Source organism: Abrus precatorius, unplaced genomic scaffold, assembly GCF_003935025.1.
Source record: "Abrus precatorius isolate BTA unplaced genomic scaffold, Abrus_2018 Scaffold2, whole genome shotgun sequence".
NCBI classification, from domain to species: domain Eukaryota; kingdom Viridiplantae; phylum Streptophyta; class Magnoliopsida; order Fabales; family Fabaceae; genus Abrus; species Abrus precatorius.
In genome coordinates this window covers 19177469-19192966 of record NW_020874362.1, presented here as the reverse complement: position 1 = coordinate 19192966, position 15498 = coordinate 19177469, and the positions used below count along the sequence as shown (strand labels likewise).

Sequence of the window (15498 nt, the reverse complement as noted above, 5' to 3'; positions counted from 1 at the left end):
CTAAAATTTGACATAATGATATTAGTAATTGGGATGAAATTATTAATAGTAACAGGGACATCTCACAAACTGTTGTCTTTTTCTAGTATTATAATTAACTATGAAGCTATTCTAGGAAATTTCTCAAAGAATCTTTTATAGTACTTTGTCAATCTTAGAAAACTAGATGCTTTTGTTATTGTATTAGGATGTTCCCACTTTACAACAACTTCAACTTTAGAAAGGTCAACACCTTTCCTACTTTAGTAGACCCAAAAATTTCACTTTTAACCAAAATTCATATTTAAATAATCATGCATATAATTATTTTTCTTTTAGAATCTATAGATGTTCTTAAAAGTAAAAAAGTTGAAAATAAGAAGTAAGGGTTTCAAATATGATTTCAAAAGATTTTCACAAATTTTTTGAAGATAACTTTCTTAAAACATATAGAAAATTAGAGTAAGGAAAATAAGCATACAGTGTAACATTGGTTTACCTTTAAAGTAATAAGAAACATTTGATTCTTAAGCTAGCCAAGAATTTTACTATTTTTGTGATTTATACATAAGTATCTCACCACCTAAGTATTCTTACACAAATTTTTTTCTTACACAAGTCTTTTGATACTCAAATAAAATTTAAGTATCTTTTTAAACACTAACTCTTCAATCAATCAAATGCTCTCCAAGTATTATCATTTATCCTTACATACCAATAACAACAACAATAATAATAATAGAAAGAAAGAAAGTTTAATGAATGTTTTTGCTTAATTGCATTTCTTTTCTTTTTTTTTAGTTTGGACCACTTTCTTTCTTTTGCCCTTTTTTATTTTATTTTTTCCATTTTGGTGTAAGGCGAAAGGACAAGAACAAAAAATGTATTTTTTTTATAAATAAATGTAGTGTTTGCTTGACTAAGGTTCTTTGTTCACGGTCAACTCTTCATGTTTTAGTGCATCCTTTCTTTAAAAGCTTCTGAGCTTTGTACTAGTAGCTTTCTCCTTGAACATATTTAATTTTGATTTAGTCTTTGTATTTTAAATCTATCTTGTTATTTGTATCATCTTTCGAAATGTCTTATATAATAATAATTTATCGTGTAACAAACAATGAGATCTTTGTTAATTGTTTAGTTGTGTTGTCTTACAAACTTGTCTAAAATAAAAATAGATTAGTAATACCAAATATTTCATCTTAAAAAAAAATTATTCATTAAAACTTAGACTTTTAGTCTCTTAAGATTATTATAAACAAATTATTATATCAAATCAGATAAATGGTGAGTTAAAATAAATAAAAAATTTATCAAATTAATCATTATCAATGCAAATACTTGTGTCAAGACTATTGCTATTATTAGACTTATGAGAATATTCTAGGTCAGAAAATAATTTTCCCAGAACTAAGCCCTTTTTGAATTACATTTTCCTTGAAACTAAAAGGAATTATTGTTTTTGAAATCAAATAAGGCCCAATACTCTGTTCTCAACTTCTTCTCTATACTCCTTCATTCTTTGTAGGATTTGAGCTATAACACCAACTATCTCTTGCATTGCCTGAATAGCCTTTGTCATATCAGGATGAACTCCTGAACATTTAAACTAATCAAGCTTAGCACTTCTTCTACATTTGCCTTTACTCCTGACTCTATAGCCATCTATCTGGAAACCATTAAATAATCCCATCCAACATTGCAAAACCACTAATGTTATAGAAATGAAACTTACTATAAATAAAGTACATTAAAACGTTTGCAAATAACTTGAGCTAAAATTTAGATATCACTATTATATACTATATTAGCTAAGATCAAGGTCATACTCCATTATAAAATAAAATTCTCAGGGTGAAGTAGAATTTTTCACACAAGCAATCAAACAAACAAATAGCGAACGAGATACAAATTAATGTTTAAATTGACACAAGTAACAATTAGGCTTAATTAAGAGATTTTAGATACATAAAGCAGAACAATAGAATTTAAAAATAAAATAGCATAAATAATAGTTATAATCGTTTTGATGTAAATGTAAAAATTGTGCATGCGTAGATCCGAAGTTTCAAGACACTAATAATACGCGGATCACTGTACTATAGATTGTCAATCAGGAAAACATGTTAGTGATTTTTAAAACTTGAATAACAATTTTCGTTTTCAATTAATTTGCTTGGAAATCATGCCTTCGCTACATACCTCTACTTTCCATTTTGTATAGTATTCCTTTCACATTTGAATCAAGTACCACATAGCACACGTTTTAAAATAAATCATTCCATTTTAACGATACACAATAAAAGTAGTCCGATTTATGATTCTTTTGGGGTCAACGTCCCATTTATGATTAAACCCAACGTAGCAACACTTGACTACATGGAGTAAATCTATTTTTAATCCATTTTAATCTATAGCACACATTTTGAATTTTGTAACCCACATCTGACCACTTTAATCCATTTTTTTATTTATTTTTTGACCCATTTAACACGACACCGCTAAAAAGTCTCTAATATTTTAAAATCTCTCTTAATAATCTATTTTGAAGTTGACAAAATAAATAATTATTTAGTTGAAATAGGCTGAACTAAACACACGCCGATGTTAAAGACTATTGTTTTTTGCATTCAGTTAACAGAGAAGCACACGTTCTAAAATTTGTTCACTGTAACATTTGCAAAGTTGGAAATTGATTGACTGTTACTAACTGAACCATCTTCCACTTTCAATAATATTTTGACTGCCAAGGGATTTGTGAATTGAAATGGATGCTGCAACTAGTTCACCTGTTTGAGCTAAACTGCTGGCAAACGTGTATGGGTTCACTATACCAAGCAAAACTGCAAGGAAACTACACTAAAATAATTGCTACTACATACAAATATAATAGCGTGCAAGCAGGGTAACGAATACATTGTACATACAGGGAATTTGCTTCCCCAAGAATAAAGCAAGCCCACAGAAAGGCAAAACCACCTAACCCAACTCCCAAAGAGCTTTAGCAATTTAGTACAGCAACCTCTGGACATACTAGTTAACAACCATCTAGCCCTTCAAAGGTTATGTTCTCACATCTTTGAGTACACCCCCTTTTTCGAGCTCACTGACCAAATCTCTAAGTGATGGAACCTTCGTAGCCAAGGTCCTATATAATCTAGAATACCGTGCCCTAGTGCCATCTGCTGTCCTTGCTAGAGCAAGCAAGCTTAGAGCCTCAGGCAGTTCACTAAATACTTGTTTCATTTCCTCCAAGCTCATATTTTCCAAAACGGAGGGTTTAGGGGCAACCCTCACAATTTCACCACCTTTAGGCTCCTGAACTCGTGCATCAGCTTTAATGACTAGTTCTGAATTAGAGTTTGCACCACATTTTATTATAAATGGTGAGGTCGAGCCAGTGTTGAATTGGAGCACATTCCACTGTGCCACATCAATTTCAGATCTAGAGCCCATCTCTGTCGATGGCCTATGACCATGAGATAGATCTTGAATGTGATCATCATCTTCAGGAATAGACTGTATCATAGCAGAACAGAGGATTCAGGCATAACAGAAAATTAATCAAAAAATATTTTTCATCAGTTCACTCACTCCTCAGTATTTAACTCAGCTAGTTTAGTCCCAAACAGCACAGCAAACAATTTTGTTCTATTTCAGCATTGACAGTTATTTTAAAAGTGTTAGCAACTCAAACACCAGATGGAGGACAGGATGTTTACGCTTAAAAGATATAAAATAGACTAAACATTTTGCGTACCTCAACCATGTGACGAGCATCTGCAATGCGCCGCTGAGCACATGGATGATCAATTTCAAGAAGTGAAGGCATCTGTTCCTTTAGTTCATCAAGAGAAGCAAGCATGGTTTTTTTCTTACTTCTGCTCAAGACATTGACGGAAGAATGTTTTGTTATATCCTGTTTAAATAATACCTTGAATTATTAATAATTTCCAATCAGTATACCTCTCAAATATATATCTGAATAATTATATAAGAACCTTAATTTGCTTCAATATGCCATCAAGTGAAATAAGAGATGCTAATCGTGAATCTTCAGCTGCAGTAGAAGGATTTTGAATAGGGGAACCACCATTTTCTAATGTCAATAAAGCTATATCACTTCTCATTTGTTGCAGAATCTGATAAAAAAAAATGAAGAAATTTCAATGAAACTAAATCCCTTCTCATTTATTGCAGAATCTGATAAAAAAAATGAAGAAATCAATGCATCATACGATATATAGAAATTCATTTGAGAAGAAAACAGTGCTGTAGGATCCTTTTTCAAATTGCTTTTAAAGCTTGATGTTACTACTAACAACGCAATAGTACCATACTACGACAGAATTGAAAATCTATTAACAGAGACCAAAGAATACAATATAAATAAATAAAAATAACCAACCATTATTAATCACATGATATCTTTAATATAGATAGAAATTCTATCCAAGGCATACAATCTAAATAAATAAAAATAGCCATCCATTATTGATCTCATGATATCAAATATAGATAGAAATTCCATCCCAAGGCCAGCTCCTTTAAACTAAATTGAAACTACAGAAAATAAAACATGTGAAATCTCTTTAGACCTAGAAGCATAACAATTTATTCCCTTATTAAATTATATTAAAAGTACAAACATAAATGAGTTTCCTCAAAGCAAAATAAAATGAAAACAAATAAACTAAAGATCTAACACTCATATTTCTGTGTAAGCAAATGAAACAACCCTAAAATACCACGATCAAACCATTGGATGATATCTTCTCATGCAGCTTGCTTGTATCAGAGTAATTTATAGTTACATTTGATGATCTCTTTTAAGTAGTTTTGTTTCATATAGAGAGAGAGGACTAGGAGTGCAGGAATGCTATAAGCAACAGTAGATGCTTTGTCTTCAGTAACACATCTACAAATCATAGATCAATACCATATTTTATTAAAATTATTCACATTTATATTTTTTTTTTTCCTCATCTTTTCCTACCTAAATCTCTATATTTCCAACCCCAGAAATCAATAGCAAGCAATAACGGGACCATTGCAGTGGTGCGGAGCAAACTGACTCCCTAGCACAACACGAAGTGCATAGGAATGCAATTTTGTGTAGCAGTCCGGGTGGTGCAAATTGAGGCTGTATCTGCTGCAGGGCAGAAATGTCACATACACCCCATTTTCTCAACGTTAGAAAAAGGCTTTTAAGAGAGGAAATATTGGGATTTTGCCCTCGTTTTACATTGTCAGTGTCTGCTACATGTCGTTGTATCATTCAAATTCAGCATTCTCAAATCCTAGGTGCTCTCATTCACCATCTCTAACAACTTCTGATTTGTCCAACGAGCTTCACAATGGCCAACGTCCTTTTCATGCCAAACTATGGTGCAGGTCCCTATTTCTGCCCAAGTTCTAGTCGTCGTCTTCATCTCCGACAGGACCCTCATTTCTAATGTGATCCATCCACGTTAGGTGCTGTTTTCCAGCCAAAATCCCATGCTATTCCCTATTTCTAGCCAAGTTTTAGCCATCGTCTTCATTTCCAATAAGACCCACATGTTTTCCAGCAAGACCATCTCTGTTGGGGGCTTTATATATGTGTGTGTGTGGACGCGTGAATTTCAAATCTTTAGAATAGCAGTCATCCTGCTATCTGCTGTAGCATTTTTGAGATTGGCTGCTCCTCCCGCTATCCGAAATTGGCTACAAAGTTTACAACATTGTATGATATCAAAATTTTAACATCCTTTCTAACCGGCCTAGTTACTACACCACTCCTAAGTTTCCAGAAGTTCCAAGTTCTTTTGTTTGATATTCTTTTTACAATAAATTTCAGTGACTGTTGGGATTTAGAGTAAAATGAAAGGAAAAAATTGTATTATTTAATGAGAAAGGAACTCACAAGACATTCTAACACATGGAATGGACAGTACCCTCATATAAAATAAAATAATTCTTCTCAAAGTCTAATAGTGAAACATTTCAATACAAAACTTGCTTGCAAGGGTCCATTCACTTCAAGGATTTGCACAGTCGAACAAAGTAAATTCAAGTCAATGGTCTGCCGACACAAATGATTTGTTCATCTTAAGCATTTGTTTACTACAAGGCAACAATAGAATGTTATAGACATACCAACTCCAATGTTTTATAGTCAATACATCTAAAAGTAAAAGTCTACCCTGATGCGCTGCAGAAAGCACTGTATTGCTACAAGGAAACAAATTTTAGAATTGTACATATGGACTAGTCTCACTGTATTAAATGCATTGCATCGACAACAAGCAAATTCAAGTTATATCTCACAACACCAAAATCCTATGAAGACTAAACAAGAAGAAAAGTTTAGAGAATTAAAGAGAAACCACTTTGCATTTAATATGCTCAAAATCTTACATTCTTTATTCTTTATACATCATTGAGATTATAACTGTCATCTTAGTTAATAATTGAGGCCCAAGTTGTCAATAGCATGCAATAGCTGCCATGTGTAGCGGAGCAGCCTTCAGCCACCACAAATCTAGCATAGTGGAGCGTTTTGCTGTCACAGCCATCACGACTGTATTTGCACATGATCTTTGGAGAAAAATGCCAACTTTTCCTTTCTACCCTCAAACTGATGCAGTTTTTAAGGGTAAAAATGTCAATGGAATTGATGAGCAAATTTTTGGTCATTAAAACCAGCAAATTCACAGCTGGACATTTAATATGCAATTGTATTGTACAGCTGTAACTGTTATTCTTTTCTTAATTAGGATTGTAACTGTTATTCTCTCCTTAATTAAGTTGTAGGATAAATGTAAATATAGCCGTTTAGCTAATTATTGGGCTGAAAATCAGCTTGTATTAAACATTATATATATGAGAATTCTCCAGCAGGAGAAGACAGTTTTTCTGCCTACACTTCTCTAAGTTTGACATGGTATCAGTCTGGCTTCCGATCCTAGCCTAGCCCTGTCCCAGTTTTTCCGATCATTGTCCTAGTCCAAGCTTTTACGGTCCTTGTTTTTTTTCTCAATTCTATCCTAGTCCAGATTTGGTCCTTAGTTACCATTTCATTTTCTTTAGCATCATGTCTATTGAAAAGTATGACGTATTATTGGTCCGCCTAAATGGCAAGAACTACTCAGCCTGGGCATTCCAATTCCAGATATTTGTCAAAGGAAGAGATCTTTGGGGTCATGTTGATAGTAGCACTCCTGCTCCTAACAAAGACCAACAGAATGATGAACATCGCAAATGGGAGGTCAAGGATGCTCAAGTCATGGCGTGGCTCATAGGTTCTGTGGATCCAAACATTATCCAGAATTTACGACCTTTCAAGACTGCAGCAGAAATGTGGGCCTATTTGAAGAAAATCTATAGTCAGAATAACACTGCACGCAGATTTTAGCTTGAACATGACATCACCATCTCTCAACAGGATAGTCTCTCCATTTCTGAATTTTACTCTCATTTCATGAATCTTTGGGCAGATTACACTGACATAGTTTATGAAAATTTGATTTCTGATGGTCTTACTTCAGTGCAATCAATTCATGACACTACTAAACGAAATCGATTTCTTATGAAATTGAGATCCGATTTTGAAGGTATCTGATCTAATCTCATGAATAGAGACCTGTACCCTCACTAGATACATGCCTCAATGAACTGCTTCGTGAAGAATAGCGTCTTCTCACACAATCAACCATTGACCAACAAAGCTTCTCTACTGTCCCAGTGGCTTACGCAGCACAAGGAAAACCAAAAAGCCGTGACATGAGTGTTGTTCAATGCTATTGTTGCAAAGGATTTGGACATTATGCTTCACACTGTCCACAAAAATTCTGTAGTTATTGCAAAAAGGATGGCCATAGTATTAAAGAATGCCCAACAAGACCACCAAAGCGATCTGCAACAGCTTTTACAGCATTGGCTGGTTCCTCTACTTCTAGTAGTTCTACGAATACAGCCTCTGTCCAACATCCTGCTCCTGCTCCGGTTCCAACATTGACTCCTGAAATGGTTCAACAAATGATCATTTCTGCATTCTCTGCCTTGGGACTTTCAGGTAAACCTTTTTCTACATCTTCACCTTGGTACTTTGATTCTGGGGCTTCCAACCATATGACCAACAATGTTCAGTTTCTTACTAATATCACCAAATATTCTGAAAATCTCAAGATTCATACTGCTGATGGAAATCATTTACCTATCACAGCAACTGATGATATTTCTTCATCTCTAACCGATGTTTTTGTCTCTCCTGGTCTGACTAATAACCTCATTTCTATTGGTCAATTAGTTGACAATGGTTGTCTTGTAGAATTCTCAAAATCTGGTTGTCTTGTGCAGGATCAACAATCAAGGAAGACAATCGCGACGGGGCCTAAAATTGGATGCCTTTTTCCACTTCATTTCCCTTTGTCTCCAAATCTTTCTTTACCTTTTGTTTCTTGTAATTCTACTACTGTTGATTATCAGATATGGCATAAGCGTCTTGGACATCCAAACTCCAATGTACTGCATCACATGTTAAAAACTGGTTTTCTTGGAAATAAACAGTCCCCACCTCTTCATGTTGTTCAATTTGATTGCCTTTCTTGTAAACTTGGCAAAAGTAAAATTCTTCCTTTTCCGACACATCAATCAAACATCGACAAACCTTTTGATATGATTCACAGTGATGTATGGAGGGTGGCACCAATTATTTCTCATGCAAGTTATAAATATTTTGTCACTTTCATTGACGATTATAATCGTTTTACGTAGGTCTATTTCTTGCGCGCTAAAGATGAAGTATTGTCTGCTTTCAAACTTTTTCATGCTTATGTTCAGACCCAATTTTCCTCCAAAATTAAAATTCTTCGCTCTGACAATGGAGGGGAGTACATTTCTCATTCTTTTCAGAACTTCTTGCAAACTAATGGTGTTATATCTCAAAGGACATGCCCCTCAACCCCCCCGCAAAATGGGATAGCCGAAAGAAAAAACCGCCACTTGCTTGATGTTGTCCACACCCTGTTGTTGAAGTCTTGTGTGCCACCTCAGTTTTGGTGTGAAGCTCTCTCCACTGCTGTTCACCTTATAAACCACTTGCCATATACATCATTAAATAATGATTCTCCTTTCATCCGATTATTTAGTCACCCACCCAATTATTCCTCTTTTCGAACCTTTGGTTGTGTGTGTTATGTCCATCTTCCTTCACAAGAACGCACTAAACTCACTGCACAATCTGTTGCATGTGCTTTTCTTGGATAGTCTCTTCACCAAAAAGGTTTTCTCTGTTATGATCCTAACCTTCGTCGGATTCGGGTATCTAGAAATGTCATCTTTCAGGAAAATAAATATATTTTTGTAACTTATCATGATCCTCTCCCTTCCCAAATTTCTATTTTGCCATTGTTTTCTACCTCTTCTGCAGGACAGCCTTCATCTAGACCTCTCTTAACCTACCACAGACGAAGTCATACCACTCAAAATCAGCCACCAGATCCTTCTGGGCCCCCTCAAGATTATTCCTTGGCTGCTGATCCGGTACAAGGGCTGCAACCAGTTCCCCTACGACGAAGTTCCCGCACTCGTAAACCCCCAAAAAAGTATGGTTTTACCTCTCCTTTATCCTTGACAGCAACATTATCATCAGTCCCTATTCCTTCTTCTTATAAACAAGCAATGGAGTATGAGTGTTGGCAGCAAGCTATTAAGACAGAACTCCTAACACTAGAAGAAAATCAAACATGGGATGTTGTGCCATGTCCCCCATCTGTTAAACCTCTCGGCAGCAAATTTGTGTTCACAATAAAGCTTCGTTCAGATGGGTCCATAGACCATTACAAAGCTCGTTTAGTTGTGCTAGGAAATAAGCAAGAATATGGACTTGATGAGACTTTTGCCCCGGTTGCCAAGATGACTACTGTGCGAACCATACTTGCCCTTGTGCATCACAATCTTGGCTATTACATCAAATGAATGTCAAAAATGCATTTCTCCACGGGGAGCTCAAGGAGGAAGTTTACATTAAACTTCCTAATGGTATGTCCACACATTCACCTAATGCTGTTTGCAAACTAAAACGCTCTTTATATGGCTTGAAACAGGCACCTAGAGTATGGTTTGAAAATTTTCGATCCACATTACTTGGCTTTTCCTTCACACAAAACCAATATGATCCGTCTCTTTTTCTACAGAGGACTTCTAACGGCATTTTGGTGCTTATTGTTTATGTGGATGACATTGTCGTGACCGGTTCTGATCAAGCCGCTATTTCTAAAATTAAACACTTGCTGCATTCAACTTTTCATATGAAGGAGCTTGGCCACCTCACTTACTTTTTGGGGTTAGAAGTACATCATCAACCTAAAGGGATATTTTTAAATCAGCAAAAGTATATTCAGGATCTGGTTCAGTTAGCTGGCCTCACCAATGCAACCTCTGTTGACACCCTGATGGAAGTTAATGTGAAATATAGCAGAGATGAAGGTGAACTTCTCACAGATCCCACTTTATATCACAAACTGGTTGGTAGTCTTATCTATGTGACCATCACTCGTCCAGATATTTCTTTTGCTGTCCACACAGTGAGTAAATTCATGCAATCTCCTCGACATTTCCATCTTTCAGCAGTATACCGCATCATACGATACCTCCTTGGCACCTCCAAACATGGTCTATTTTTTCCTGCTAATTCATCTCTCCAACTCCAAGCATATAGTGATGCTGACTGGGCTGGCTGTCCAGACACAAGGAAATCAACTACTGACTGGTGTATGTTTTTGGGTAATGCTCTAATTTCATGGAAATGCAAGAAACAAGATTCAGTTTCCAAGTCATCCACTGAAGCAGAATATCGTGCAATGTCTACTGCATGCTCTGAAATAATTTGGTTACGTGGTCTCCTTACAGAGCTTGGATTCTCTCAAGCCCAACCAACTCCGCTGCATGCTGACAACACCAGTGCCATACAAACTGCAGCAAATCCAGTTTATCATGAACGCACGAAGCACATTGAGGTTGATTGTCATTCTATCCGAGAAGCCTATGATCGCAAAATTATCACTCTACCTCATGTCTCAATATCTGTGCAGATTGCTAACATTTTCACTAAAACTTTGACACGTCAGCAGCACAATCTTCTTGTTGGCAAATTGATGCTTGTAGACTTACCAGCATCAATTTGAGGGGGGATGTCAATGGAATTGATGAACAAATTTTCTGGTCATTAAAACCAGCAAATTCACAGCTGGACATTTAATATGCAATTGTATTGTACAGCTGTAATTGTTATTCTTTTCTTAATTAGGATTGTAACTGTTATTCTCTCCTTAATTAAGTTGTAGGATAAATGTAAATATAGCCGTTTAGCTAATTATTGGGCTGAAAATCAGCTTGTATTAAACAGTATATATATGAGAATTCTTCAGCAGGAGAAGACAGTTTTTCTACCTACACTTCTCTAAGTTTGACAAAAAAGACTTCTAACCTTCAAGAAATAAGTTTACTTTCCCTTTTTGCCCTTAATATGACCTAACCCCACTTTTTCTCCACATTTTTCTTTCCCCCATCTCCAACTACTTCATGGGCAACATCCACTTCCTTTCTTCTCTCTATTCTTTGATTCTGCAGTGCTGCCTCTGTCATGTTCTCTGCTGTCTTCTAAGCAACAGTGGACAGCTAGCATTGGCATCATCTAACTTATTCACTAGTACATTTGGCTTAAGACCTATGTCTTTTGTTGATAATTATTCATATGCTTTGTTTATGAATATTTTTTAGCATTATATACATAATTGTCAACATATGTATATATTGTATATCCATATTAAAAAAAAATTAAAATAGCAGTCATCCCACTACATGCAATCCAGCTATAACATGTTGATAGTCGTTTGCTACCCACTGCTATCCAAGAGTGGTTGAAGCTATCTTATTGACAGTGTTTGCTTAGCACAAAGAGGCCGTATTTAAAGAATATTTGGAATTGTTGTGCCTAGTGAGGCCAGTGTCAAGATTACTTTCAAGAATCTATGGTTGTAAAGATTATTTTGTATCAGTGAAAAATATTAATAGGAGGTCAAGGACTACATGTACTCCAGATTGTGCCTGAATCAAAATAAATCTTGTGTATTGATGAATTGGATTTAGGGTCTAGGGTTATATATATATTTCCCTCATATTTGGTGCATTAACCTTCTTTTGTACTTAATTGAATTAATTTGGACCACTTTTACTTTGAGTCTTGGTTAGGCCTTAATTCAATTATTTCAGCATAGCGCATAGTCTGATATTGTTTAGTATTTGGATTATATCTAATATTGTTTAGTATTTGGATTATATCTTGGGCTCTAGACCTCATTTTATTTATGATTCTTGTTTAGTAAGAAAGCTAAGAGATGGGTCTATAACTCTCATGAGAAGTCAAAGGTTGAATCCTAACATCCAGAGCCAGAATGGGGCCTCAATTGGAGGAAAACACAGATTTTGACCAGTGTGCAATGTTTGAACCATATCTTGGTCCGCAAATATTCAATTGGACTCGTTCTAGTGACATTTAAAAGCTAACATCAAAGGATTTAATTCATCTTCAAAAAACGAAGCCAAAAGGATGCAAATTATGGGCCGAAATAAAGGAACAAGTTACAAATTTATTCTAGGAGATTAGGTGGTTACCATTTAGGATTATTTTTTTTCCCTTAAATTATGGTATCTTTCAAACTTCAAATTTGGTGCAATCTTGTTTTAAATTTTTTATAAGATTAAGATTTTTAGGATTTTGATTATCTTCTATTTTAAATTTTGAACCTATTAAAAGGAAAAAAGGGAGAATATAGACAGATACACATTGATAGTTTTAATTTCAATTTGAATTTTTCATTTTTGTTTGCATCTTCTCTTTTCCCTCAACTCTAGATTTTCGTGCTCTTTTACCTATGAAGGGTTGCAAGTCAAGCTCTTTATTCTCTTTAATCTATTTAATTTCATGACCTGAAGGTATTAGTTTTAACTTTATTTTAGAAGTAGTTGATTCATCATTATTTGGATGAAGTATGAGTCAATTTTAAGAAATTAAAGTTAATTAAGTGATATGACAAAATTAACACATTTTGATTGAATTCTAGAGGTTTCTAAAATTTGATTGATATTATGTCAATTAAATGCGTGAAGGTTTTTATGTGATCACTTAGTTTGGGTTGAGGTTTCATTAGAATTCAAGTTTTTAACCACCTAATTAAAATATTGGATTCATTGATTGAGTGTTGTTGCTATCTTCTTGATTCTTGAATTAGGTATTTTCATTAATTGATTAGCACTCCCCTCCCCCCTTTTGTTCTATTTATTTTATTAAACCCCACATCTTACACTCTAATTTGATATATTATTTTGGTGATCCTTGAAAGTCAACTTTGATTGCTTGTCTCGTGGTATGGTAATTAAGTTTTTATTATTTTAATGCGTGCATGGCTGTGCATCATGTATTCAACTCCCTCACTCTCAACTCTAATTATCAACAGAACATTCAAAGGGTTGATTTTCAAAAATGCCATATTTTAATGAAGCCTGCACAAAAAAATTCAACAACCTAACCTAAATCTTAATCCAAACTATATTTGAATAAGTGATATAACCAGTTGTAATGCCTCTATATTCTTTTAAAATAAATTTTTCTCTTTGATTATAACCAGTTGTTATTGTCATCTACGCACTTCAAGAGCATGCTCCATTTTCATGTCGTCTAGTTCTCAACCATACTGAACAAAAGTGAAGTACCAGATTGCTTTTTCTCATTAAAAACCATATTCATACCTATTTAAAATGCTTAATCATAATTAAACCAATTTAAGAATAAAATGTGGATTGGTTTTGTCATTGGTTAAGATCCAATTGCAAGGTATGAGACTTGAGTCTCACATTACAAGTACGGGATTCTAATGTAGGTTTACAAGGCCTTAGGTTCTCTAACTACAATAGCTAGCTTTTGTGGTGCCATTCTTGTAGGGTTCTTATCAAAATCCAATCTATATAACTTGTTTATAAGTGGATTTGGTTTGGTTATAAGTCAAACTTATCCATGGACACACCCTAATTTTAACTCTTGAAATACATATTATAAACAAGTCTTGGAAGTGTACATACAAGAAAACCTTAATCATTTTAAAATAAATTTTTTCCAAAGATATTTGTCTATGGTTGAAAACACACTTCAACCCTCCTTGTGTTTTTTATCACACTTCTTTCAATAATTATGCATGAAACCTTAACACACCCCATTCATGTGTAAGACTAAACATTTGATACGTGAAGTTTGCTAAAAAATTGTCCTAGCCTTTTGAAGGAGTATGTTAGGAAATTATCCTAACCAATGTGGACATTTTAACAATATGCTTAAACCATTTTAAATATTGAACAATTACAAGTTTCAACATGATATTTTCAAAACTTGCAAGGCCAAGAATAGAACATGGGTTCCGCAATTGAAAGTTAAGATTACTAATTTACTACCACCAAGCCATTCAAATTTGTTGGTTTAAAGCTCCAGTCAATTGGGTATATATTATCCTTTTATGTGTCTATGTTTAACAGAATCCTAGATAAATCTAGTTTCGACCTTGAAATCTTGAATCTCTCCTGTTATTGGATCAATGACCAATCCAATTTCCAAAACATTGATAAACATTCTAGTAAACCACGAAACAATAGACCTCCACAAGGACCATGGATTATGAACAAGTAGCATAAACACCAAAATAGTTCCTAGTGTTTTGCAAGAAAATTCCCCTTCCTTCACATTTGAGTGTTTACCAATTATGTGAGTTTGTAGAGATGATCAGACCATCAGATGTACACAGCCTCTCAGCTTTTGAGCAAAGAGGCAGTATACCCCAAAGAGAGAGAGAGAGAAGGGGGGGGGGGCCTCTCAAAAGGCAACAGCCTTTCCATTACATCAATGCTCCCCCTCTAGTGTCAACAATAACAACAACCAAGCCTTATCTAAAGTCACGCTGACCATCTAGTGTAAACTTGAAAATAATTTTAAAATGTTGCATTATAATCTGGGGTTATATCGATTTTTTGTGCAACATTTTTCTAGTAACTAACACATTGACAAAAGTTTGAATTCATGCAGCAACTAAAGCTACATTTTGATATAACACCATTACAGGTATGCATAAGATTTAACAGCTGAGAAATAAGTACCTTTCTTCTTTTATGATCAACAGATTCTAGAGCTGAACGTAACTTTGCTACATGTGCTGCATCATCAGCCTCCTCTGTCGCCAAGGTACCAGCAATATCCTGATAATCAAATGTCAGAAAACAGAAGATCAATACATTATCTAAGGAACACAATATCAGATGATGATCTCATACAAGGGAAATCAATTAAGGATTGAATCATTTTATTTTTGGGTCTGCAGTATACATCCAAACACAATCTAATCAAACAAGTGACACAAAGGTAACTTGCCATAGAAGGTAATTAGGGCAGTTACATCTCTAGGTATAGTAATTGAGCAACTTGAAGGCAAGAGTTTA

General features: G+C 34.7%; 1 protein-coding gene across 4 annotated transcripts in view; it reads right to left on the bottom strand.

Moving 5' to 3' along the window:
• Positions 1–840: 840 nt before the first annotated feature.
• The window catches only part of LOC113857691 (kinesin-like protein KIN-14B), a 35442-nt gene continuing 20784 nt past the window's right edge, over positions 841–15498 (bottom strand). For all 4 annotated transcript variants that reach the window (XM_027489819.1, XM_027489820.1, XM_027489821.1 and 1 more), the window contains exons 20-23: positions 15160–15258; positions 3978–4118; positions 3737–3895; positions 841–3495 (exon numbers count right to left, since the gene is read on the bottom strand). In XM_027489819.1, the coding sequence (XP_027345620.1) occupies positions 3040–3495; positions 3737–3895; positions 3978–4118; positions 15160–15258 (855 nt within the window). In that variant the 3' untranslated portion in view covers positions 841–3039. The remainder of the gene's footprint in view (positions 3496–3736; positions 3896–3977; positions 4119–15159; positions 15259–15498) is intronic.